Genomic DNA, 26,903 nt, shown 5'->3' with positions numbered 1-26,903 from the left:
ACCTCCCCCCTCCCCCCGGGGTTGGGGGGGCCGGAGCAGAGAGCACCCAGCCCGGGAGGTGGATGAATGTGGGAGAAAATGGAGACCAAGACGATCGTGTACGACTTGGACACATCAGGGGGGCTGATGGAGGTAAGAGTGGCCCTCCTCATCCCCTTCCCCCAGCGCCGGGAGGGAACCTCCGCCCTCCGCCCCACAAAGCCGGTCCTAAACTCGAAGCGCCCAGAGGACCGAGGGAGGGGGATTCTTCCTCACTTAGCCTCTCCCTCCCCTCTTTGCAATTTAGGGGGCTGAGCTCAGCCTCCGAGGACGTTTGCAGCAGTTTCACCTACCCGCCGCCCTCGATTCGCTCTCCCCAGGCGCCAGCCCACTCCATCTCGTTGCACCGGCAGGCCTCCCCACCCCCTTCTTGTTGGCCCCTTTGTGCTTCCCCCAGCACGTCCGGGTACCGGGCTTCGGGCCTCTCCAGAGCCAGGCTTTGGAGTCCCCCACTGTCCATACAAGGAAGTGGCAAGAAGGGAACCGCGCACCCTCTTCCCATCCCCCTACCCTTGATCCTCCCCATTTGGAAGAAGCTGTTCTCGTTGTTGTGCTGCAGGAACGCGGTTAGGGTGGGCTCCCCCTGGTTCCGGGGGCTGAGAGGTTCTGGGAGCAGCCTGGATGGGAGGAAGAAGGACAAAAGGGGGGAGAGGGGTGGGTGACGGAGAAGCCGCGCCGGGGGGGCAACGGACCGCCCGGGAGCTCCGAGTGTGCACACACGCCGTTTGTATGTGTGTGCAGCAAATCCAAGCTCTGCTGGCCCCCCCCAAGACGGACGAGGCAGAAAAGCGGAGTCGGAAGCCTGAGAAGGAGCCCCGGAGAAGCGGCAGGGCCACCAACCACGACAGCTGCGATAGCTGCAAGGAAGGTGGAGATCTCCTGTGCTGCGACCACTGCCCGGCTGCCTTCCACCTCCAGTGCTGGTAAGGTCCGGGGACCCTTCTCTGCGCATTCCTTCACCTGGCCTGCCCCTGCCTGCCGAAATAACGGGCGCTTGCAGCCGCTAGCTGACTTTCTGCAGCTGCCCGGGCGAGCACCTCCCCGCCCCCAGGTGTCCGCCGGGTTCTGGCAGTTTAGGGGGGAGGAGCAGCGGTGGGTCCGGACCCCGAGGTGGGGGTTGGGAGGAGTGAAGAGAACCCCATATGGGATTGGAAGTCGCTGGGGAGCCGGGACAGAGCCGGCCGGGGACAGCCGGCAGTGGCGGGGGAGGAAGGGGAGGAGCTCCGGGCCCAGTGCCGCTTGCCTGCCCGCGCGCCTGCTGCCCTCGGGGCTCCTGCCCGGCCGGGCTCTCCTTGGGGTGGGTGCGTAGAGCCCTCGGCCACCTGAATTGCAGTGGTCCAGACCCCGGCAACCGGGCGCTTGTGGCTGTAGAAGAAATCATGGAGGGTGTCTCTCGAGTCCGCCTCTTCTTTGCCTCTCTGTTTACAATATGGCGACCTGCCTTTAAATTATATTTTTATTCTCAGCGCCATTTTGGCTGCATATATGATTTGCAAACGTCTCCCGGGGAACGGTGGGGACAGCCCCCGAGTTCTTTCTGCAGAAGCTCCTCAGGGGCCCAGGCTGGGATCTCGCCGCTTTGGTCCCCTTTTTCTACCTCCGCTTGCCCCCTGTTGCCTCTCAGAGCTGCCTTCCTTCCTCCTCCCTCTTCCCTCCTCCCTCCCGGCGCCACTGCCTCTTAGGAAATCGGGCCGGGTTAGACAATTAAAATTGCCCTTGGGCGCCGATTTCATTTCTCCGCTCCGGATCGGCGAGCCCTTCGCTGCAAAATTCTTTGCTGCCAGGGGGAGGATTGTGTGCGGTGGCATTGGAAAGGCATTTTTAAGGAACTGAGAGCTGGAAAGCCGTACGCTTTTTTCTCCCTTACTGGACGCAAGGGGAGGGGAGAAACCGAACCGAGAGGGAGGGACGTGGGTTGATCGCCCGCTGCGTGATCCTCCTCAGCGGCTCAGCCCAGAACAATCCGGCAAAGAAGAGTTTAAACTCCATCTTCTGCCGGCAGAAATCACCTCTGCCCTCCACAAAAATCCCACATCTGCGGCAGCAAACCCAGATTTCGTCTTGTTCTACTGGGTCTCGTTCTGTTGTTCTGCAACAGTTGACTGAGGCAGAGGTTTGAGAGAGGAGCCAGTCGGGAGAAAGGAAGAGGGGGCTGTTTCTGTGTTCCCACCAGTTTTTTGATGTTGCCTTTTTTAGCCCTCTGTTTTTGTTTTTGTTGTTTTTTTAATGTGAAATTTCACCGAAGGTCTCTTAACAGTTCCATTCACGTTCCATCGCTCGGTTTGCGGAGTTGTGTCTACTATATATTTGTACTAATTGCAGGTTTGGGAACACTTACTAGACAGATGACTGATACTGAGCAAATTAAGTCTGTGGTCAGAAGTTATGTAGGAAGCTCGCATTACCATTCCCAAGATACTTTTGCCCAGGAGGGCACCCCATCCTAGCTTGTAAAATTGCAGGGACAAAAATGATTATCCTAGAGGGAGTTTTGCTGCTGACTTTAAAATTTTTATTATGAAGTGACTAAGGATCTGTGGTTTTTAGCCTTTACTTCCTATAAGGTGTAATCCACCTGGAGAAAATATCTCTGGTCACATTTCCTTTGCTGTTCTTAGGAGAAATTTGTGCCTGAATATACGTTGTGTTGCTTACCAGTTATTCCCAGTTGCTTACATTTTTTTTTTTAATGTGTTTGTTTGGTATGTATACCAGGACTGAGTTGTAGACTTCTTGATTTAAAACGTGGGCTTACATCCTACCCTAGGATGAACTTGGTGTTAACCATGGTGGTTGACATGCATGTTGAGTGAGAATTTGATAAGCTCATTTATTTGATAAAGCTGCAATTGTTTATTAGAAACTTCAGGCATGGGAAAAGTGTGCTGTCTGGTTTGCCTGCGATTGGGCTTTTAAACTCTAAAACCTAACCACTGAATTTTTTAATTAGGTGAGTCTAAAGTCTTATCAAGTTGTAACAATTAACAGTTTGCACTTTAGATGAAAGGAGAGAGAAGGAGGGACTCTTTAGCTGTTGGTGAGATTCAGACTTGCCTAGACTGTGCATTTCATTGAATTTTATTTTATTTTATTTTTTTGAGACATTGAATAGGAACTAGTAATCAGAGATTTGTGAATAGTAGTAAATGAAGTAGTGCTTGTTTAACATCTCCAATTCTCCCTTTGAAAATGTCGGTACTGAATGTACCATTGACTTATCTGAGTTGTTATCTAAATCACAAAGCATTGTAGATATTGGTGCAAAGGCAGGAAGTCTTTTAAGTAGGAATTCCCTAGACGAATTTCATTTAGTGAGGCTTATCCCACTTTTCTGCGTCTGAAGCCACACTCTTTCCACCAAGAGTCAAGTATTTTACTTTTTTTTTTCTGAGGCAGGAGTCTTCACTTTGTCACCCAGGCTGGAGTGCAGTGGTGCGATCTCGGCTCATTGCAACCTCCACCTCCCAGGTTCAACAGATTCTTCTGCCTCAGCCTCCTGAGTAGCTGGGATTACAGGTGCCTGCCACCATACCCAGCTAATTTTTGTATTTTTAGTAGAGACGGGGTTTCACCACGTTGGCCAGGCTGGAGAGTGAAGTATTTTATTAACTCAACCAGAGTAGTTAGATCAAGTAGTTAATGTCTCAGAACATTTTTATACTTGAATGTGTTTTCATGAATTTGTCCCCGCCGGGTGCAGTGGCTCACGCCTGTAATCCCAGCACTTTGGGAGGCTGAGGTGAGTGGATCACGAGGTCAGGAGTTCGAGACCAGCCTGGCCAACATAGTGAAACCCCATCTCTACAAAACATACAAAATTAGCCTGGTGTGGTGGCATGAGCCTGTAGTCCCAGCTACTCGGGAGGCTGAGGCAGGAGAATTGCTTGAAACCAGGAGGCGGAGGTTGCAGTGAGCCGAGATCACACCACTGCACTCCAGCCTGGATGACAGAGTGAGACTCCATCTCAGGGAAAAAAAAAAAATTGTCCTCTCACTGCTTACTTGTATCACATAAGGGTAAGTTTATAGTTCCTTTTGCTTCCCTTTTAAATTGACTAAGACTGAATTACTTAGGTAGGCAAGATAATGATAATTTTCCTTATGTACAGAAACTACAAGAGTAAGGTTGAAGCTGAGTATGGTGGTTCATGCCTGTAATCCCAGCACTTAAAGGGGCCAAGGTGGGAGGACCTCCTGAGGCCAGGAGTTCAAGACCAGTCTGGGCAACATAGCGAGACTCCATTTCTACAAAATTTAAAGAAAAAGTGAAGTTTAAATTTTGCAAATGCTGTAGGTATTAATTGCAGTGCTGCTGTGGTTCTCCATCCAAAGCTTTGTGGGATAAGTCTTTTTTCAGTCTCTAGTATTCCTTGCCAGTCTGCCTCACTGTGAACGGAATCCAGTGCAGTGTTCCAGAAGTGGTTCTAGACAAACTTTACCTCCTGGGCTTAGTGACATAGCTATAAACCACAGGGGATCTTTCTAAGATAAATAGTAAGGAAATGACTAGTCAAATAAGCTGTTTTAATTGTTCTGTGTTTTCTCAGGAGCTAGTGCTTTGTATGAGGCACATCATCTCTTCCCAGTTAGACTGGGAGCCCTATTTCTGGATTTTCTGTAATGATTCTCTGGGTGAAGGAATTAATTGTCTTGTGCTCAGTACCATGACTTCACCAAAGAATTAAACTTGAAGAACTGATGTCTTTGTTTTTTATTAAGTGATAGTATAATCACTTTATCCAAGTTTAACTGGTTTATCAGTTATTCAGTGTGATAGTAGGAGTTACTAAACCTGTCCCTAGAGAATTGGAAAGAGATGTCTGTATGGTTTTTTTTGTTTTTGTTTTTGCTTTTTTGAAACTGAATCTTGCTTTGTTGCCCAGGCTGGAGTGTAGTAGCGCGATCAGCTCACTGCAGTCTCTGCCTCTCAGGCTCAAGCAATTCTCCTTTCTCAACCTCCTGAGCAGCTGGGATTACAGGTGCATGCCACCAGGCCTGGCTAATTTTTTTGTATTTTTGGTAGAGACAGGGTTTCACCATGTTGGTCAGGCTGGTCTCGAACCTCGTGATTTGCCCACCTCGGCTTCCCAAAGAGCTGGGATTACAGGCGTGAGCCACCACACCCGGCCTTGGAAAGAGATATGTTTTTAAGTGTCCCTTGGTGAACCTGACTTCATCATAATTATCATGCCATGAGTTGAGCTTTCTGAAAGTTCTGGTCACCGAACTGATCCCAAAAAATCTGTTAAAAATTAGAATAACCAGTTCAGCTTTAGTTGCCACTGACCCATCTTTCTGTTTGAGATCAGTAGGATTGTTGATTGTTGTCACTGACAGAGTGAATACCATGGGGCATCAGTAATCAGGATGATAAAACTGGCTGGTTTCCTGTGATTGCCTTCTCATGGCATTTTGCTCCAAACAGACTGAGGGACCAAAATGGTCTGATTGAGAAGTGCATCTACCTCAGCAGACCTCAGCATGGTCCCTTCCTGTCAGACAGATTTCTGTAGCATTTGCCTCCGCATGTTATATTTGGAATTGTTGGCCAGCTTTCCTCTCTCTGGTGTTGGCAGCGAGATCCAAAATGAGGTTTTCGAAGAATGAGAGTAAAAAGGTCTCTGTGCACAGGCAAAACTAAGCTCAGCTTGGAGTTTTGCATATTTTCAGTGAGTCGTAACAAAGGTTTCACACATAGAATAGAAAACTGCCTTGCAGAAAATGTTTGATGTTTGAAGTGGGGTTGTTTGTTTGTTTGTTTTTGGAGACAGGGTCTCCAAAGCTTGATCCTAGCTCCCTGCAGCCTCAAACTCTGGGCTCAAGTGATCCTCACACCTAAGCCTCCCAAGTAGCTGGGACCACAGGAATGTTCCACCATGCTGGGCTAATTTTTTTAGTTTTTTTGTAGAAACAGGGTCTCACTATGCTGCCCAGGCAGGTCAAGAATCCTCTCGCCTTGGCCTCCCAAAGTATTGAGATTACAGGAGTGAGCTGCCATGCCCAACCTGTTTGAACTTTTAAGGAGGTGGTTTTTCTGATTTTCTTGTGTTTAGCTCCTCATTAGAATAATATCAGGCAAGTGATGGATTAAAACACATTAATTTTAACATTATCTTGTCAGTATGTTGTTTTTGATATTGTAAGTGCTTAGAAGCCTGGCACTGATGAACTGGAGGTGACAACGTCTAGATTCCTTCCCCTCACCCAGCCCCATCAATAGTAAAATGATTCTACAGTAAACAAACCTAATTTGGTTCTATGTTTATTTTATTTATTTGTTTGTCTTGCATTTTCTGTGTTGAATTGGAATCTAGGTATGTCGTATTGTCTTCTTTTTTTTTTTTTGAGACAGTCTCACTCTGTTGCCCAGGCTAGAGTGCAGTGGCGTGGTCTCAGTTCACTGCAACCTCCGCATTCCTGGTTCAAGTGATTCTCCTGCCTTAGCCTCCTGTGTCATGTTGTCTTAATGGTCCACCTAAATATGGAAGATATAGTAATGTTCAATTTTAACTCAGGTTCAGATGCATGCTTCTTAATGTAGGGCTCAGGGGCTAATTCTTATGAAATGATTGCAAGTCTCAGAAATATTTAAAGTGGAAAAGGAGGTTATACTCTTGAAAGATTACGGTTTTTGTGTAAAGTAAGGCAAGTACTTAGCAGTACTGTTACAGGAAATTTTTCAGTTAAGGCCTGTTCCAAAATTAATTACCATACTCAATAAAAGGTAGGGTGCAGTTACAGTCTCATCAATCTGCTGCTGTTTCTTTTTTTTTTTTTTTTTTTTTTTTTTTTTTGAGACGGAGTCTCGCTCTGTCGCCCAGGCTGGAGTGCAGTGGCCGGATCTCAGCTCACTGCAAGCTCCGCCTCCCGGGTTCACGCCATTCTCCTGCCTCAGCCTCCCGAGTAGCTGGGACTACAGGCGTCCGCCACATCGCCCGGCTAGTTTTTTGTATTTTTTAGTAGAGACAGGGTTTCACCATGTTAGCCAGGATGGTCTCGATCTCCTGACCTCGTGATCCACCCGTCTCGGCCTCCCAAAGTGCTGGGATTACAGGCTTGAGCCACCGCGCCCGGCCTGCTGCTGTTTCTTAAGGCTCTCAAAGTACTTTATAGATAGCTCCACTAATAATATATTAGGACAATTTTGGCCTTTGTAAATGACTTGTATGTTTTTAATAGATATAAAGGTTCAAAGGAATATTTAGGTACTGCTTTCATATGAATCTGGAGATGGGATTCATGTTGGTCTGTTGTAAGTTCTTGGTCAAGTACACCTCCAGGAGTATTTTTGAAAGTTAAATCAGTAATGTTCAATAAATTGTCTAATCTTAATTTAAAAGAAATTCAACTAGTCACTATTAATGTGTTGAATGAAACACTGGTTTTTGTTAACCTGAGTGAAAGTACAAGTGATACCTAAAATTACTTGTGGAGCTCAGTGAATCTTTCCAAGGTTCATCCTGGTTGTAGCATTTATCAATACTTACATAGCTTTTTAATGGCTAAACAATATTCCATTGTATGGATATACATTTTATTTATTAGTTCATTAGTTGATAGACACTTGGGTTGCTTCTGCTTTTTGGTGTTGTAAATAATGTTGTGAACATCTGGGTGCCAGTTTTCTTTGTTGTTGGTTTTGGTTTTGTTTGTTTGTTTTTTGAGACAGAATCTAGCTTCGTTGCCCAGGCTGAAGTGCAGTGGAGTGATCTCAGCTCACTGCAGCCTCCATCTCCCAGGTTCAAGCGATTCTTCTGCCTCAGCTTCCAGGGTAGCTGGGAGTACAGATGTCGGCCACCACACCCGACTAATTTTTGTAATTTTAGTGGAAACGGGGTTTCACCATGTTGGTCAGACTGGTCTCATACTCCTAACCTCAAGTGATCTGCCCGCCTCAGCCTCCCAAAGTGCTGGAATTATAGGTGTGAGCCACCACGCCAGGAAGGGTGCAAGTTTTTATGTGCAAGTTTTCATTTCTCTTGGATGTACACCTAGAGGCGGAATTTTTTGGATCTTATGGTAACTCTTAACCTTTTGAGGAACTACCCGTTTTCCAAAGAAGCTGCATTATTTTACTTTCCCACCAGTAGCATAGGAGGGTTCTAGTTTCTCCACTTCCTTGATAACACTTGTTATTTTCTGCCTTCTTGATTAAAGCCATCCTAGTGAGCGTGAAGTGGTATCACATTGTAGTTTTGAATCAGATTTCCCTGAAGGCTAGTGATGTTAAACTTTTTTTCATGTGGTTATTGGCCATTTGTATGTTTACTTGGAGATGTCTGTTCAGATTTTTGTCCATTTTTAATTGAGTTGTTCGGTTTTTTAATTGAGTTATGAGAGTTCTTTATATGTTGTAAATATAAGTTCCTTGTCACATATATGATTTTCAAGTATTCTTCCATTTTGTGGGTTGTCTTTACACTTCTCCCATCTTTATTTTATTATTATTTTTTTAATTAATTAATTTTTTTTTTTTTTTTTGAGACAGAGTCTCCTTCTGTCGCCCAGGCTGGAGTAACAGTGGTGTGATCTCAGCTCACTGCAACCTTCACCTCCCAGGTTCAAGCAGTTCTCCTGCCTCAACCTCCTGAGTAACTGGGATTACAGGCGCCCGCCACCACACCTAGCTAATTTTTGTATCTTTAGTAGAGACGGGGTTTCACCATGTTGGTCAGGCTGATCTCAAACTCTTGACCTCGTGATCTGCCCGCCTCGGCCTCACAAAGTGCTGGGATTACAGGTGTGAGCCACCACACCCGGCCTGTTTATTTATTTTTAGAGGCAGTCTTGCTGTGTCTCCCAGGCTGGAGGGCAGTGGCACAGTCATAACTCACAGTAACCTCCAACTCCTAGGCTCAAGCAATCCTCCCCCCTCAGCCTCCTGAGTAACTGGGACTACAGGCATTTGCCACTACACCCGGCTAATTTTTTTCTTTTTTTGTAGAGATAGGGTCTCACTGTGTTACCCAGGCTGTTCTCAAACTCCTGTCCTGGCTTCAACTGATCCTCCTGCCTCAGCCTCTATTTTTTATTTTTGAATCTTAACCTAACAAAAGATGGTTGATTTAAGCACATTTTAATATCTATGCCTATATTATCTCTGTAATGTCAGTAAATGAAGAATTTCTTCTGTGAGCTCCAGTCAGGATGGTACATCCCAGTGAAGAGAACCTTACGATGTGATTTGGTATGTTGTTGTTTCAACTTTTCTGGATGTCCCTTCCTAGCAAAGAAGTCTAAAGCTGTATTGTTGCCTTAGAGGAAGTACAAAAAATCCACCATCTTTCTTTAGATAGGATGCTCACCTGTCACCCACTAGCCACAACAGAAAATTTCTGTGTTTGAGCACTTCTTATACTTGGAGGACCCTAGTTTAAGAAAGAAGATTTTGGCTGAGGGCAATGGCTCACACTTGTAATCCCAGCACTTTGGGGAGCCGAGGCGGGTGGATCACTTGAGGTCAGGAGTTCAAGACCAGCCTGACCAACACGGTAAAACCCTGTCTCTACTAAAAATACAAAATTAGAGGCTGGGCGCAGTGGCTCATGCCTGTAATCCCAGCACTAGGAGGCCGAGGCGGGCAGATCACGAAGTCAGGAGATTGAGACCATCCTGGCTAACACAGTGAAACTCGTCTCTACTAAAAATACAAAAAATTAGCCGGGCACGGTGGCGGGTGCCTATAGTCGCAGCCACTTGGGAGACTGAGGTAGGAGAATGGCGTGAACCCAGGAGGAGGAGCTTGCATTGAGCCGAGATCACGCCACTGCACTGCAGCCTGGGCGACAGAGCAAGACTCCGTCTCAAAAAAAAAAAAAATTAGCCGGGCGTGGTGATGCACGCCTCGTAGTCCCAGCTACTCGGGAGGCTGAGGTAGAAGAATCACTTGAACCCAGGAGGTGGAGGTTGCAGTGAGCCAAGATCACGCCATTGCACTCCAGCCTGGGCAACAAGAGCAAAACTCCATCTCAAAGGAAAAAAAAAAAGAGAGATTTTAATTGTCTCAGTTTTATTGGTTGTGGTGGAAATAATTTCAGGTCAATTAAACTGTGCTGTCTTTTGAGTCCAATTAACAAGAACAAAAAGTTGTTTGTGTATTGCAGCAAACTCACCTGTTTATTTGTATCTTTATGTAAGCCCAGATAACAGTAAATAGAGAGTGCAGAGAATATTTACCTGACAGTTTTATATGGATCATAAAAAGAAACCATCTGCTTTGATCCTCCCAAGAGGATTTTTGCTACCTAAAAATGCAGATGTCCTGCTTCTTGAACAGAAATGGGTGCATCTTTTCTCCCACAAGTGAAAAGTAATAGAAAATATATTAATACTCTTGGCTTTTGATAATGGGTAAACATACTGAAATCCATCTCTCAACTTTCTTGTCCCAACCCCAACACAGAGACAATTCCTTGAGTATACAGTTAAGTAGGCCACCCTGGTAAAAGATTATGTTTGGGTTTATGGTAGCCCTTGTACATTAATGCAGCGCAGGCTCCTGGAAATGCATTCAAGTTTTAAGATGCCAGCATTTTAAGTCACCAGAACAGAAAAAAAAAAGTCTGTTTTCCCCCCTCCACTGGGCTCCTCCTTTGACTTAGAGGCTCCAGGGAGTACAACATGGCCAGCGCATTGCCATTCAATGAGTGACACTTAGAAGAGAACCTCTGCATAATGCGTGCCTCCCAAGAGAACACAGGACAGGAGTACGGCTGTCCCCCTGCCAGTTTCCTGAAAGAGGAGGACATTGTATTCAGTGCAAGTCCTAGACCAAATTTCAGAAAGGCACTTTGGTATTGCAAATTTGTCACCGTGCCCAGGACGCATGCACAGGTCACTAGCTGACTGCTTTTCCCATGACTTGAGAGCAGTTAAGAAGAATGAGAATGTGATTCTTTTTTCTGCCTGCCATTTCCAGATATCAAAATCCTCATCCTTTAAGCCTAAGGTTATTCCTAAATCTAAGTCGTCTCAGCAAATAAGAACAAAGATGAGGTTTTAGCACATTATGTATGAGGCAAAAGCTGAGGCGTACAATAGACACTAATAAAAGGAGGAATACATGAGTTGACCCGTCAGCAAGAAGGAACTTGACTACTACATAGAGCTGTTGTGGAATTCACAATAAGTAAATTACAAGTGCACCTTGCAGGTTGATGCCATTTTCAAAGTAATGAAAAACTCAGCTTGTTCACTCAAAGAGTGAGTCCCTTTTGCTCTGCTGCCTACTTTCCCTTTTGCTCTAATCATACTACATAAATGCTCACTAAACTACTTGAAAGCCGGAGGCTGACCCATTTCCTCTTCTCACTGCTGTGTAATTCCTGGTGGTATTACAGATGAGAGACATGCAAAGGTAAACACTAGTTGGGGAACAAAAATGATATCTGGGTTATTCCAAGTGGATGATACCTTTGTTAACACGAACACAAGGTAGAATTTCTTTTCCCCTAATTACATTTGCTTTCTTTTAAGTTAATCACTTTGGTGTTTAATTTGTACCTCTCCCCTGTTTTCTGACAAATTGTAAAGGATATCTCCCAGGAAATGTTTCTCAGTCTTGACAGGACAAAAGACATATAGAGTAACAGCAGGGCAGGGAGAAACTCCGTGCCTGAATGTAGCGTCAGTCTTTCCCACTGATCTGGGCTCTCTGCGTGAGGCTCTTTTTGAAATAAGCTTGAGTGAGCAAAAGAGGACTCTGCAGGGTTTGAATTTAACCATAGCCCAAAGACATCACTTTACCTCCAAGCCAGGCAGGGATAAGAGAACCTCTCAGAATTACTAGCAAGCTTGAGGTCCAGGTGGACCCCTGTTTGTGGCAGCACAAGCACCTTTTTTACTCAGCTATGATCCTCAGAGGGATGTTGAATATTATTTTTCTCCTGTCTGCATTTGTGCAGAGAACAGAGCAGAGAAACTAATGAAATGCACAGAGCTTCAAGTGAGTTTAAAGAAGCCTCTGCATTATGAAATCAGGCAATGGTAACCTACTCTTGCTTTTCTTTCCACTACCCCTAGGCTCCTGTGATGAGCTGAGTGCTTGTTAATTCCCACTTTCACTAAACCATCATAGTTCTGCTGATTCTCAGTTTTAGAGGAAAACTCTACAGTGAACTTTTTCAATTAGCAGTCATCAATTACTAGTCAGAATATATTATAATTGTGAAAATTGTATTCCATTAATCTCATTAAATGTGTCTAAACCTGTAACTTGTCATAGTTCTATACATAGGTTGGCTATATTTAACTTTCCTTGATCTTATTTGCCATTTTTTGCCAAAGTATCATCTAAAATGTAGGGAGAGTTGTCAGTAATTTTGACTTTTTAATAAATATTACTTTGCTTTGTCATTTTTGTTTTGCTGTATCCCTCCTTTGTGGTCCTTGTGGTTTTGCCTGGCATGGGTGACACTTAGCCATTTTAACTTAGCAAACTGTCATACCAAAGGAAATGCCTAATTCTATGATATCAGACATCTGACTGCGGGCTACAGTTTGTTGGTGTTGAAGTAAGCTGTATGTTAAGAAAAGTATCTCCATTTTATTTGTTATAGCATGTCCAAGGTTTATATGCTTGCTGCCTTTGTTTGAGGGCTTTCCTCAGATCTCACCATTTGTGTGTAAACATGCAGACCTTTAGGGTGATCATTCTTTGGTTAGGGACCATCTGAAAGAAAATTGGACCAAAGGGGAAAATCATGGCTCTGGAGAAGCATGTTCAACTCATAAATAGCTCACTGGTGGGTATAACTGGAAGGCTTTGGAAGCCCAAGTCAGCACTGAGCTGTGGCATCAAACTACAGCAGCACAGTTTGACAGCATGCCCAGGAGATTACTTCAGTCCTGTAGGGTGGGGAGCTTTGATGTTTATGAGTAGAAGTGGGGGATGGGAGAGGTTAAGAGTAAAAGAAGGCGGGTATAATCCCTATGCTGGCATAGCCCAAGTAATATTCTCCCTCTTTCCTGTTTTTATTGACCCTGTCAGGGGAGGGTAAATTAAACAGAAGTCCCTCCTTAGGAAAAAACAACTGGGTCTTAAGTAGAAACCTGCTCTGAGGCCAGGTGCGGTGGCTCATGCCTGTAATCCCAGCACTTTGGGAGGCTGAGGTGGACGGATCACGAGGTCAGGAGTTCAAGACCAGCCTGACCAACATGGTGAATCCCCATTTTACTAAAAATACAAAAATTAGCCAGGTGTGGTGGCGCGCATCTGTAATCCCAGCTGCTAGGAGGCTGAGGCAGGAGAATCACTTGAACCGGGAGGCGGAGATTGCAGTAAGCTGAGATCGTGCCGCTGTACTCCAACCTGGGTGACAGAGCGAGACTCCATCTCAAAAAGAAAGAAAGAAAGAAAGAGAGAGAGAGAAAGAAAGAAACCTGCTATCTTGATTTTGTTGAGTTTTAAATACATTGTTAGTATTTTTTGGTTTCTGAGCCTTTATAGAATTTTAAGTCCAATATATATAAACAGTAAACTGGCCCAGATTCCTGAGCCGTGTCTGCAAGAAGTGTGTCACCTGGCTATTTCCTTTTTCTTGATAGTCTGCTAAAATTTGGCAATAGAATAGTACCCAGTTTTCCATACCTCTGAGACTCTTCCAGAACACAGAGTTGACAGTTTGTTGGTTCTTCCTTCCAATGGAATGTTCCCAAGAGTGTTAGAAAATTACTGTTGAGGCCAGAATATTGTCCCTTTTCCAAAACAGGTGGGCTCTAGCATCTATCATGAGGTGAATGAATGAAGCCCGTTTTTAAAATGTTTGCACCCCAGCCCATCTTTCTTTGTAGAGAAGCCAGAATTGCAAGAATAGCCAAACCAGGCTAGTGATAGATCAGGCCTTTGGCACTGAGGCTCAGCTTGTAGAAAAGTTAGCAGAGGCAAACAACTGGTATAAATGTTAGTGCTCTACTCTCCCTCCTTCGTTTTTTCCCTGTACTAACTAATAACACTCGTATCCAGGTGTCCTTTACTGGGAAGATGCCACCAGCCAGCTCTACATAGAAGGCGATAAAACTTGGGGGCACAGTCAGCCAGTTTAAAAGGATTGTTTGCCTGTGGAAGTGACGCAACTAGCTAAGTTTCTCAATGGGGCATTTGTAATGGCCTGGCACTTCATCGGTTTCCTGGTTAACACTCTCACTAAGGCTTTGCATGAAAAAACCAGCAGTCCTTGTACCTTTTTATGTACTTTGTGGCATTAGTGGTATTTGAGTCAGTAGCCAGGATGAAGGAGGATAAGGGATTAAGGTTGAGGGACTGTATGAATTTTCTCCATCTCTTTAATATCCTTCAATATAGCTATCTTCCTGCAAAAGACAGGCCATACTTGAAGAGAAAAGCTGATGCCCACACAAGTGTCCAGAGGAAGCTTGCTATTTCTGCTGACATTTAAATTTCATTAAATGTTCCCTCAAAACATACACTTTAAAATTTGGGTGTATTAATGCAACTTTTAATTTAAATTAAACTTTACCCAGCACCACTTAGCTTTTCCAGGACATAAGTTTGTTTTCATTTTTAAAAGGCTGGTTCTCTGTGCTCATGGGTCCCTATATAGAGCAAGATGACTGCTAGGAGGCTGAGGCATGATTGTGGTCCTTTCAGTGATCACCTTCACTCCCCATTTTGGCTAGTACCGACACATTTTCTGAACTGGCTGAGGGCCGCAGGGCCAGTCTGAGGGAGAATAGGCTTGTTCTGAGCACGTATTATGTTTTGCAGTTTGTCTTTCACAGTGCCACTAAGTATAATTGCAGGATTTTTATCTGGTAGTGGTCCTCAGATGGATGGATGAGCCCCGTGAATGGTGAAATTAAAAATCAAAACTGCTCAGTCCTATTGTTTGTTGGCTGAACACCTCTTCCCCTACCAAAAAAAGGGTAGGGAGGCATACAGATGATGGTAGGGGCAGTGAACTCTTTCTTAGTCCAGCTGATGTTTTATTTCAACTGAAACTGCCATAGATGGCTAGAGAGCTTCTGATTCCTGAAGAATTACAGGTTCTGACAAGAAGGACCCTACCAGTTCATGTGACTGACCTCTTTTGGAAAAGAACCCGCTTAGTAGGCTGTTGGTATATTGTATATGGATATGCTATTTACATAGTGTTCCTGTTAAGTATTTGTATTAAATAGAATTATTTTGTTAATCCAGAAAGAGAAAATGGAGTGTGCTTTTTCTTAAATATTTTTCATCTACTTGCTTTCTTTTGGACTAAGATATACACCAAAGCTTTTAATTTGGTTAAGTGAGATTTTCACATGTCTCAGACTGCCTTTGGCTCAAGTGTTAAAATGTCAGTGTCACTTAGGTGGGTGGACAGTTACAAGCAACACATCAGTAACCTCATATATATTTAAAAAAAAAAAAAAAAAGTCCAGAGCCCAATACCATTTTTATCTACATGTTGTGACACCAAAAAAAAGGTCTCTAAAATAAAAGGCAGTCTTTTTGCTTCCCGATCGCTTTCTCTCCCTCTACCTCTCGCCTCTTCCCTTTGTTCTCTTATTCCCCCATCCCCCCCTCCCCTCCATTTCCAGATTGAGAAACTGCTTGTGCTGGATGGATAATTAACGTGGTGCTGTGGAGCAACAGGTCCCACTGGTAGCGACTAAATCTGAAGTAAATGTTAATGTCGTGCAGGTTCACGTGTATTAATAGGCAAGGGAGGTGAGTGAGGTTAGACTCAGATCAACCACATTGGTATATGGCTTGAAATAGATCCTCTTAATTAGAGAGCCAAGAACCATGACAACTACCAACATCTTCCACTTGCAGTGTTGAGCTGCAGCCTTATTAGTGAATGCAAGGCATTCTAAATTAAAACTGGACTTTATCCTTGGGCTAACAGTTGGGATCATCAGGCTCTGGGCTTTGATTTGAATCTTTGAAACAGAAGTCTGTCAGTACAGGCATTACAGTTAGCTGAGGGATGTGTGTTTGTGGTTTTCTCCTTGATGACTCCAGAAATAGACTGATCTAGATACCCTCCTCAGCATTAGAGATGGGCCATTTGGATTTGTTTATGGAAGTCTAGGTATGTTGGAGTCATGCTGCAGAGGTTGGCTTTAGGAATTGGTTTGTGTGTAAATATTACTCGTAATACTTTGTAGGCCTTCTAGGCCTCACGGAGAGCCACACCAAACTGAGAAACATATCCTCCAATTGAATGTACAGTCTGAAGATTCAGGGCTTTATTGTTATGAACAGCTTTATAACTAACAACATGTCTTTAAGATCAGGTAGTGGTTAAAATAGTGAGCTGGGGCCAGGAGTGGTGGCTCACACCTGTAATCCCAACACTTTGGGAGGCCAAGGAGGGCGGATCACTTGAGGTCAGGAGTTCAAGACCAGCCTGGCCAACATGGTGAAACCCCATCTCTACTAAAAATACAAAAATTAGCCCAGTGTGGTGGTGCATGCCTGTAATCCCAGCTACTCAGGAGGCTGAGGCACAACAATCTCTTGAACCCGGGAGGCAGAGGCTACAGTGCACTGAGATCATACCACTGCACTGCAGCCTGGTTGACAAAGCGAGGCTCCATCTCAAAATAAAATAAATAAAATAGTGAGTTGTAAAAGCAATGAACAGTCGCTTTCTGGCCAGGAATTGTAGACCAGGGCCTTTTAACAAATGATCTGGAAGGAAACTTATCAACAGCAGTGAAGATGGAAAGATATTCTGCAAGAGCTCTGTCTTCAGAGGGCACTGTCATTTCTGCCTATGGAAAAGAATGCCTGTCTCATAGCAATGCAGGCTGTGCTCCTTTGAAGCCAGAAAATAAAGTAGAGGTCCTTGACCTGTTGGCTAAAAAGCTTCCAAGACAAGCCAGCTCGGGTACAGAAGACAGCTATTCCAGGGCTCACCATCCCAAGTACTCAGATAATTCTCAGAAGGAATCGAAAGGTTCAAACACACTGGGTGCAGTGGCTCACGCCTGTAATCCCAGCACTTTGGAAGGAAGAGGTGGGTAGATCACCTTAGGTCAGGAGTCTGAGACCAGCCTGACCAAGATAGTGAAATCCTGTCTCTACTAAAAATACAAAAATTAGCTGGGCATGGTGGTAGATGCCTGTAATCCCAGCTACTCCAGAGGAGAATTGCTTGAACCTGGGAGGCGGAGGTTGCAGTGAGCAGAGATCGCACCATTGCACTCCAGCCTGGACAACAGAGCAAGACTCCATCTCCAAAAAAAAAAAAAAGGAAGGAAGGAAGAAAAGAAAGGTTCAAACACTATTGTGCTCTAGACAGACTTAAACATTCATTTTCAGGAGAAATGTCCCCACTCCTAGAACCTTCCTTTTATCAGGTATTTTATCAAAATGCAGAAATATACCAGCTTCTGAAACTATGGCTTCCTCCTGAACTCCTCACCGTCCTTAACTTCACTGTCTTTAAAGGCTCACTGGCTGAATTAGCATTTGTTAAATAGCTCTGAATTATGAAAAGAGTAAGAAAAAGCCCATTGTCACCTTCAGGGACCAAATGTCCAAACTTTGGGGCTCTTTGTTGATTCTGGCATCTGTAAGCAATTGAGTTTTATGTAGGTCTTTATGGTAAGAATCAGTTTGTAGTTGATTATATATGGTCTCATTCCTGCATGTCCTTTTCACCTTGTCTCCAGCCCATGATCCCTAAAATCAAGAACCATGTCTGAAATACCAGCACGTAGCACATTGCCTAGCCTAAAATAAACATCCAATAATGTTTGAGTGGATGGATGACTTTGATCCTCTCTCCCCAAGGCTATTTTTTTTTTTGAGGCAGGGTCTTGCTCTGAAGCCCAGATTGGGGTACAGTGGTGTGGACACGGCTCACTTCAGTTTTGCCCTCCTGGACTCAAGTGATCCTCCTGCCTGAGCCTCCCAAGTAGCTGGGACTGCAGATGCATGCCACCACACGAGCTCATTTTTGTATTTTTTGTAGAAATGGGGTCTCACCAAGTTGCCCAGCCTGGCCTCTAACTCCTGGGGTCAAGCAATCCTCCCACCTTAGCCTCCCAAAGTGCTGGGATTACAGGTATGAGCCACAGCCTGGCCTAGGCTACTTTTTTGATGGGGTAGATGATAATTTGTTTGCTTTGCATTCATTTTTCAGTGTGGTACCTAGTACACTGATGAGAAAGTCATGGGTACTCAATAAATACTGACTGATGCAGAAGGAAATTTTCAGCCTTGAGGTTAAGGAGGGTACCCTCATGGATATTTCACTGTGTACCCCAGAAATAAGAAAACTACTAAAGATTCTTAAAAAACAACTTGGGCTCTGTAGCGTATCCCGAGAGTGAACCATATACAAAACAACAACAACAAAAATAGCTTAGGCTCAAGATTTCAAAGAGCCAGGAACTTTGATTTGGGTTCCAACTCTGCTACTTAGTGGCCTTAGATAAGTCAGTTTCCGGCCGGGCGCGGTGGCTCAAGCCTGTAATCCCAGCACTTTGGGAGGCCGAGACGGGCGGATCACGAGGTCAGGAGCTGTCTCTTATACACATCTAGATGTGTATAAGAGACAGCTACTCGGGAGGCTGAGGCAGGAGAATGGCGGGAACCCGGGAGGCGGAGCTTGCAGTGAGCCGAGATCGGGCCACTGCACTCCAGCCTGGGCGACAGAGCGAGACTCCGCCTCAAAAAAAAAAAAGATAAGTCAGTTTCCTCACCTGTAAGATGGAAATAAGAATTATCTCAGAGTGTGGTAGTGAAGATCAAATAAGAACATCTGTTAACATACTTTGTGAACCGTAATACCTAGATGTCAATGAAATTATCACTATGCTATTTCTAGGCTTTAGGTTAAGAAACACATTGATGTCTTTACAAAAGCAGCATCGGCTCATTATAGTGTTATAATGTATAGCTGAGCAGCTGAAACTCTGGTAATCTCAGTATTACGTGACTTTTAACTTTTAATGATTTTTTTTAATAAAGGATGACCCCCAGCACCCTGCCTTCATTGATACATGAGGATGAGAGGGAGCGAGGGCAGAGTCTTTTTTTCTTGACAAGCATATCATGATTTAATGACTCTGGTGTGCATGTAATTGTTTCAGAGTTGCACACTAGGCTTATGGGAATACCATTCTTTCAAGTTTTGTTTTTGTTTTAGGAAGAGCCTCGCTCTGTCACCCAGGCTAGAGTGCACTGGATGCGGTCTGGGCTCACTTCAACCTCCACCTCCTGGGTTCAGTCAATTCTCTTGCCTCCGTAGCTGGGACTACAAGTGTACACCACTACACCCAGCCAAATTTTGTATTTTTAGTAAAGATGGGGTTTTGCCATGTTAGCCAGGCTGGTCTCGAACTCCTGACCTCAAGTGATCCACCCACCTTGGCCTCCCAAAGTGCTGCAATTACAGGCATGAGCCACCACACCCAGCTGCAGAAGGAGTTTTGAGATGGGCAGCTGAGGTGGGGAGTCCTCAGAGTAAGTACATGAGTACCATGAGGCTGCAGAATCTCCTTACTCCCTGGAATCCTTTCCCTGTCATCAGTATTTCTGATATGGAGCAAAACAGCCTCTTTCAGACTTGGTTCCTGAGCTTACCCCAATGACAGTGTCTTTTCTGGAACCGTTTCATGAATCCCTTTCCTCTAAAAAATTTGCGTTGAGCCGGGCGCAGTGGCTCACACATGTAATCCCAGCACTTTGGAAGGCAGAGGCAAATGGATCGTTTGAGACCAGGAGTTCAAGACCCAGTCTTCGGCAACTTAGTGAAACCCTATCTCTACAAAACATACAAAACTTAGCCCAACATAGTGGTATGCACCTGTGGTCCCAGCTACTCAGGAGACTGAGGTGGGAGAACTGCTTGAGCCTAGTGGGTCGGGGCTTCAGTGAGCCAAAATTGCCCCACTGCACTCCAGCCTGGGTGACACAATGAGACCCTGCCTCAAAAAAGAGAAAGAAGTTTGAATTGAAAACCTGCTTTCTAAATAGCTTGAAGGGAATTAATTGCTTGGAGCAGAGAGGAAACATGGTCATGAGAAAGCTTTATGATGGGTGATTCCTGTGTTCCAGCTGTGCCCATGATGATCATTTTCTAAGATCTTTCTTTCCTATCCATCTAATCTTAGATATTACTGCCTTCTCCCAATATACCATCTTTTCCAATTTGTTATTTCAAGATGTGTGTTCTGTCCCTAAGAAAGGAGCAAATCTTGGCTGGGCCAAGTGTTTCATGCCTGTAATCCCAGCACTTTGGGAGGCCGAGGCAGGCAAGATCATTTGAGGTCAGGAGTTCGAGACCAGCCTGGCCAACATGGTGAAACCCCATCTCTACTGAAAAAGCAAAAATTAGCTGGACGTGGTGGCGGGCACCTGTAATCCCAGCTACTCGAGAGGCTGAGGCAGTAGGACCGCTTGAACCCAGGAGGCGGGGGTTGCAGTGAGCTGAGATCACGCCACTGAACTCCATCCAGCCTGGGTGATACAGCGAGACTACATCTCAAAAAAAAAAAAGCAAATCTTAAGAAGTGATAGCCTTGGCCAGGCACAGTGGCTCACGCCTTAATCCCAGTACTTTGGGAGGCCAAGGCAGGTGGATCACCTGAGTTCAGGAGTTCGAGACCAGCCTGGCCAACATGGTGAAACCCCATCTCTAAAAAAAAAAAAAAAAAAATTAGCTGGACATGGTGGCGGGCACCTGTAATCCCAGCTACTCAGGAGGCTGAGGCAGGAGAATGGCGTGAACCCGGGAGGCGGAGCTTGCTGTGAGCTGAGATCACGCCACTGCACTCTAGCCTGGGCGACAGAGCAAGACTTCATCTCAAAAAGAAAAAAATTTTGGAAGGATGGCCTCAGTCTTTTAAATGTTTTGTCTTCATCTGGGAGACAATGCTTGGGTTTCCCTGGACTACTCCCTAAATTCATAACCCCTATCCATACTTTAGGGCAGACTTAACAAAAGGAGCCTATGGTCATTATCTAGAATTCTGAGAAATGTGTGGTTTTCTTTGTTTGTTTTTTGTTGTTATTTTTGAGACAGGGTCTCACTCCATTGCCCAAGCTGGAGTGCAGTGGCACGATCACAGCTCACTGTAGCCTCTACCTCCCAGGCTCAGGTGATCCTCCCACCTCAGCCTCACAAGTAGCTGGGGCTGGAGGCGCATGCTACCTCACCTGGCTAATTTTTTGTATTTTTAGTAGAGGCGGGGTTTCACCATGTCACCCGGCCAGAGGTGTGTTCTTAAACTTGGTAACTCTAAAAGTGATCCTTTAGAAACCAGCAAGATATGCCCAGGCGTGGTGGCTCATGCCTGTAATCCCAGCACTTTGGGAGGCCGAGGCGGGCAGATCACGTGAGGTCAGGAGTTCGAGACCAGCCTGACTAACATAGAGAAACCCCATCTGTACTAAAAATATAAAATTAACCAGGCGTGGTGGTGCATGCCTGTAATCGGGAAGCTGAGGCAGGGGAAGCACTTGAACCTGCGGTGAGCCGAGATCGCGCCATTGCACTCCAGCTTGGGAAATAAGAGCGAAACTCCGTCTCAAAAAAAGGAAAAAAGAAAATAAACCAGCAAGATGCTACTTCTGAGAGCCTCTTAATACAAGTTTTAAGCATTTTACCCCTGTGTTAAGATAAACGAGATTAAAAATCAAATTGTTTAAAGAAGATTAAAATGAGTAGAGGTGGGATGGTTCAATAAGTTCAGGTTTGCCAGTATGGACTTGGACTCCTGTTTCATCTCATTGGTTGGTAACTTAGAAAACATAAGTAATTACATGTGTGACTTAACCAACAAAACAGATGCCTGCCCAGTTGCATTACCTTGCTTCATAGCTTTGAAGGATTACACTCACTTCCTAGAAGCCCATTCTTTAGTGTTCCCCAGTCTTTAAAGCTTTATTGAGTACCTACTACATGCCAGGCATTGTACAGGGTGTGGGGGTACAAAGGCAAATGAGGCATGGAGAAGGGGATTCAGACATGTAATAGTTTGAATACAGCGTGGTGCAGAAGTACTCTGGCGAGCCAGAGACTTTCAGAGAAAGCTTTCTGGAAAGAATACCTGACTTGAGTCTCAAAAGATAAAGAGTTTACCAGGTGAAGCAGTTGGGGAAGAGTGATGTAGTTGTGGGTAGTAGCCCTGGAGTAAGCAGAGACAACAGATGAGAAACAGTATGGGCTGTGTAGGGAGCCGGCCAACTGATCGAGCTGGAGAAAGAAGAGGGTTCTGGCCACAGGGGTCTTATCTTCAATACTGAGGAGCTTGAACTTTATCTTGTAATGGGTCGGGGAGGAGCATCATTGAAGGGCTTTTAAATCAGGAGAGTGATATGATGAGAATTGTATCTTGGATAATCATTCTGCCAGCAAGGTTGAGAATAGATTGAGGAAAGCCTGAAGGGTAGCCGAGAGACCATTCACGTCTTGGTGAAAGATCTAACCCCATTCCACCTTACCTTACTCTTCTCTACTTTAAATGTTTGATGTAGGATATCTTGGTACAAAGCCAGTGGGCAGATGAACAGAAGTGATGAGAAACAGAATCAGAAGTGACACCCTTCAGGGTTAATTTTGATAGGACAGCTACTGAAGCATAGCAGAGTCTGTAGGCCTTTGAAAATTACTTGCATGCATTTCAGTAGTTTAGATATGGCCTTTTGCAGAATTACATTGGCGAGAATGAGCGGAGACTTACAGGTGACATTCACCTGTGATCCTCTAGGGCTTGGAGACCTGTCCTAGCAGGCCATTGTTTTTCCAGTTTCTTGATTCCTGGTAAGCATCTTCCTGAGATTTCACTAAGGAAACAGGAAGCAAGGGAAGTAATGAGCTGTGAAGCCTTGATGGGCATCTGACGTGTATGCTTAGGGCTCTGGGGAAACAGGGAGCTAAGAAAATTTGCCAAGTCAAGTGCTATTTTATGTAGAAATGGTAAAACAGCATAACTTTAAGTGCTGAGAAAATAAGGAGAGTCCTTGTATAGTAAAAATACTCAAGTTTGGTTTTTGTTTTTGTTTTTTTGTTTGTTTGTTTGTTTTACTATTTCTCCCATTCTTCGAAGAAAAATTTCCTGCATACCATTCCAAGTAGGTTACTTAACCAAGAACCCAAAGATAGGAATTTCTTTTTTTTTTTCGAGACAGAGTTTCACTCTTGTTGCCCAGGCTGGAGTGTAATGGCATGATCTCGGCTCAGCGTAACCTCTGCCTTCTCAGTTCAAGTGGTTCTCCTGCCTCAGCCTCCTGAGTAGCTGGGATTACAGGTGTGTGCCACCATGCCCAGCTAATTTTGTATTTTTAGTAGAGATGGGGTTTCTCCATGTTGGTCAGGCTGGTCTTGAACTCTCGACCTCAGGTGATCCACCCGCCTCCACCTCCCAAAGTGCTGGGGTTACAGGCGTGAGCCACTGCGCCCGGCATCAAAGATAGGAATTTCTTAAGCATAGATGTAGTCTGTTTTGTTTTTTGTTTTTGAGACGGAGTCTCGCTCTGTCGCCCAGGCTGGAGTGCAGTGGCACTATCTCGGCTCACTGCAACCTCTGCTTCCCAGGTTCAAGCCATTCTCCTGCCTCAGCCTCCTGAGTAGCTGGGACTACAGGTGCGCGCCACCACGCCCAGCTAATTTTTGTATTATTAGTAGAGACAGGATTTCACCATGTTGGCCAGTCTGTTCTCAAACTCCTGACCTCGTGTTCCGCCTGCCTCGGCCTCCCAAAGTGCTGGGATTACAGGCTTAAGCCATCATTCCTGGCCTGTTTTTTGGTTGTTTGTTTGTTTGTTTGTTTGTTTTGAGATGGAGTTTCACTCTTGTTGCCCAGGCTGGAATGCAATGATGTAATCTCAGCTTACTGCAACTTCCGCCTCCTGCGTTCAAAGGATTCTCCTACCTCAGCCTCCCAAGTAGCTGGGATTACAGGTGCCCACCACCACGCCCAGCTAATTTTTGTATTTTTAGTAGAGATGGGGTTTCACCATGTTAGCCAGACTGGTCTCGAACTTCCGATTTCAGGTGATCCGCTGTGTGCACAACCTCTATATTATAAAGATACAAGGAGGGGAGAGATCCAATCATTGTCCTAGTCCCTCTAATAAAATAAATAAGAGAACTACTGAAATGGGCAAAGCATGAGAAGTGCCAAAAGAGAACTAAACGATGCAGCAAGAGGTCCAAGATACAGGAGTAATATGAACTCATGGAAAAGCTGTTTGGTTATCTATTGTTGCATAACAAACAACACCAAAACTCAGTGGCCTGGTATAGAAACTCGTTATTATCTCTCACAGTTCTGAGGGTTGCCTGGGCTCTGCTGGGTGGTTTTTCTGTTTCACATGATGTTGGCTGGGACTGCAGTCATTTGGAGGCTTCACTGAACTGGTATATCACATACCATGACTCACTCACATAGCAGTAGTTGCTGCTGTGTGTTGGCTTGGAGTTCAGCTGAAGCTGTTTTTTTGTTTTTTGTTTTCTCAAGATGGAGTTTCGCTCTGTTGCCCAGGCTAGAGTGCAGTGGTGCGATCTTGGCTCACTGTAACCTCCACCTCCCAGGTTCAAGCAATTCTTCTGCCTCAGCCTCCCAAATAGCTGGGATTACAGGCATGTGCCACCATACCTGACTAATTTTTATATTTTTAGTAGAGATGGGGTTTTGCCATGTTGGCCAGGCTGATCTTGAACTCCTAACCTCAAGTGATCCACCAGCCTCAGCCTCCCAAAGTGCTGGGATTCCAGGTGTGAGTCACCGCACCCGACCTAAAACTGTTGATTGGAATACCTTGTCTCCTCCATGTCCTCTCTCATAGCATGACAGCAGGGCTCTAAGATGGAACTTTCCAAGCATATTTTTTAAAAAGTAGAATCTGCAGATCTCTTAAGGCCCAGCTTTGGAAGTTGCAACATTGTCACCTCTGCTGCAGTCTGTGATCAAAGCAAGTCATAAGACAAGCACAATTCAAGAGGAGGGAAAGGGACTACCTGTGGATGGGAGGCAGAGCAAATAATTTGCAGCTGTCTTTAATCCATCACAGCTGATTAAGGCAGCTATGAAAGGATGAATAGAGTTTTGACAGGCATAGCTTTCTAAAGGAAGGGTATTCTAGAGGAAGAAATAGGAAGTCTTCCATTTGATTAGTGGGAAGAGCACCTGAAGGGGTCTGGGAAGATGGAATGGGTACATGTGACAGGGCTTTGAACAGCAGTTAGAAAAGCTTGGCCCTATACTAACAGGCTTTAAGAAAACAGTGTGGAGGACCTCTCAGGTATTTTATTATACCTTTCCCTAACACTGGGTTATTACACCTTAAACCCAGTGTTAATAGCTCTGGATTTGGCTTCTGTCTCTAAGGCGTGGGAAGGGATGCTCACTCCTTAGGTTATTATGAGTGATGCTGACTTAGGCATTTTGAAGGAGGAGACAACCCTAGCAGTCCTGCAGAACTGGCCACAATAGGAGTTTAGGAACATGCAAACCTAGCTAGGCTTTTCCTACTGCCTCAAAGGGCTAGTTACTTAGTCTTGCCCTTGTCTGTTCCCCACAGTAACCCTCCACTGAGTGAAGAAATGTTGCCTCCTGGAGAGTGGATGTGTCACCGGTGCACTGTTCGCCGAAAGGTAATAATGCTGCTTTCTGAAGACTGTCCAGAAAGCCTGATCCAGAGCACTGATATGCTAGAGCTCAGACGGCCTAGCCCTGAAGGCATTCTTGTCCCTTCTTCTTGTCTCTTCCAGCCCTGGAATCACCCCACTCTTCCCATGGTGACTGTTTGGAATCCAGTAGGGCCTAAAAATCCAAACATGGGCTGCTGAAATGGGCAGAAGAGGTGTGTTAACTTACTGAGCCGTGTTTAGTCACTAGTGACAGGAGTAGTCTTATCTTCTTGTTAACTTCCTAATAAGTGGCCTGAATGTGGCAGCCTTATCCATGACTGAAGAACGAAGGCTGCTTCTCCAGCTTGATGGAAAATGGAGTTTTCTCTCACCCCAAGGCAAATAAGTCACTGGTATCCAGAGACTTGTCATACTGACGGAGAGGATTTTGAACCCATTTGTACCCCAAGTTGCCTATCTTTCTTTAGCTTCCCGTCCTTCAGCTTTGATAATTTAGTACTGGCTTCAAGAATATGGTTTATTATTTTCTACTTTCAGAACTCTTGTGGGCAACAAGAGCTATATTCTCCCTTATTAAAAAAGGAAGTAGGTGTGCTTGCACCCAGATTATGATTGACCCAACCCTCAAATTATAGGCTATGGATTAGAATTTGTGCATTGTAATCCACCCCACTGTACTCCCCACACTAATTATACACCAAGCAACTTTCCTATGTTGTGACCTCACCTCTATTTGCCTGGTCCCTGAACGTGATGTCACAATGAATGATGACTTCCTTGGTTGCAGAAACAGGATGAGATGATTCAGGTTGTGGTTTATGTGTGTAACAGTTTCAGCCTTTAAGAAAGAAAGTAAACAAGCAGACATTATTTTTCAAATATGTGCATAAGGGTTCATATTAAAAAGCAAGCCAAAGCCCAGTCAACCACCTAACCACAGCTGTAGTTAAATTTCTCCATAAACCAAGCTATCTTCCAGCCTCTCCACCTTCCAAGATCCTTTCCTGTGCATCCCTAATTAGGTAAGAGCAGGGCTAGTTAGAGGCACCTGCCAGCTAAGAGCCCTCTCAAACTTGCCACTCAAAAAAGCTGGACCTGAAAAGGTTTAGGGGAGCTGAAGGAAAAGAGGTAAAGAGGGTGGAGAAAAGGAAATACTATGTTAGTTTGTATGCCAGGTGTTTTAATTATGTTATCCCATTATTTCTGTGACTTTTTTTTTTTTTTTTGGAGGCAGAATGTCATTCTGTCACCAGGCTGGAGTACAGTGGTGCGACCTGGGCTCACTACAACCTCCCCCTCCCGGGT

General features: G+C 44.9%; 1 protein-coding gene across 2 annotated transcripts; it reads left to right on the top strand.

The window, feature by feature from the left end:
* LOC105547003 (PHD finger protein 12-like) lies at window positions 1-26,024 on the top strand. 2 transcript variants are annotated; one of them, XM_011990359.1, is made up of 4 exons: window positions 1-132; window positions 781-962; window positions 25,529-25,601; window positions 25,719-25,810. In XM_011990359.1, the coding sequence occupies exons 1-4, from the start codon at window positions 67-69 to the stop codon at window positions 25,794-25,796; spliced, it is 399 nt and encodes a 132-aa protein (XP_011845749.1). In that variant the 5' UTR covers window positions 1-66; the 3' UTR covers window positions 25,797-25,810. The 2 variants fall into 2 exon arrangements, with proteins under 2 accessions (XP_011845749.1, XP_011845748.1); XM_011990358.1 differs by having other exon boundaries at window positions 25,529-26,024.
* Window positions 26,025-26,903: the final 879 nt, after the last annotated feature.

This window comes from Mandrillus leucophaeus, unplaced genomic scaffold, assembly GCF_000951045.1.
Source record: "Mandrillus leucophaeus isolate KB7577 unplaced genomic scaffold, Mleu.le_1.0 Scaffold379, whole genome shotgun sequence".
Taxonomy (NCBI): Eukaryota; Metazoa; Chordata; class Mammalia; order Primates; family Cercopithecidae; genus Mandrillus; species Mandrillus leucophaeus.
This window is presented reverse-complemented; position numbering and strand designations above follow the sequence as displayed.

Coding starts and splice junctions, on each gene's coding strand:
- LOC105547003 (XM_011990358.1), top strand. CDS start 67: ATGTGGGAGAAAATGGAGACCAAGACGATCGTGTACGACTTGGACACA. Junction 133..780: donor CATCAGGGGGGCTGATGGAG/GTAAGAGTGGCC, acceptor ATGTGTGTGCAG/CAAATCCAAGCTCTGCTGGC. Junction 963..25,528: donor GCCTTCCACCTCCAGTGCTG/GTAAGGTCCGGG, acceptor TGTTCCCCACAG/TAACCCTCCACTGAGTGAAG.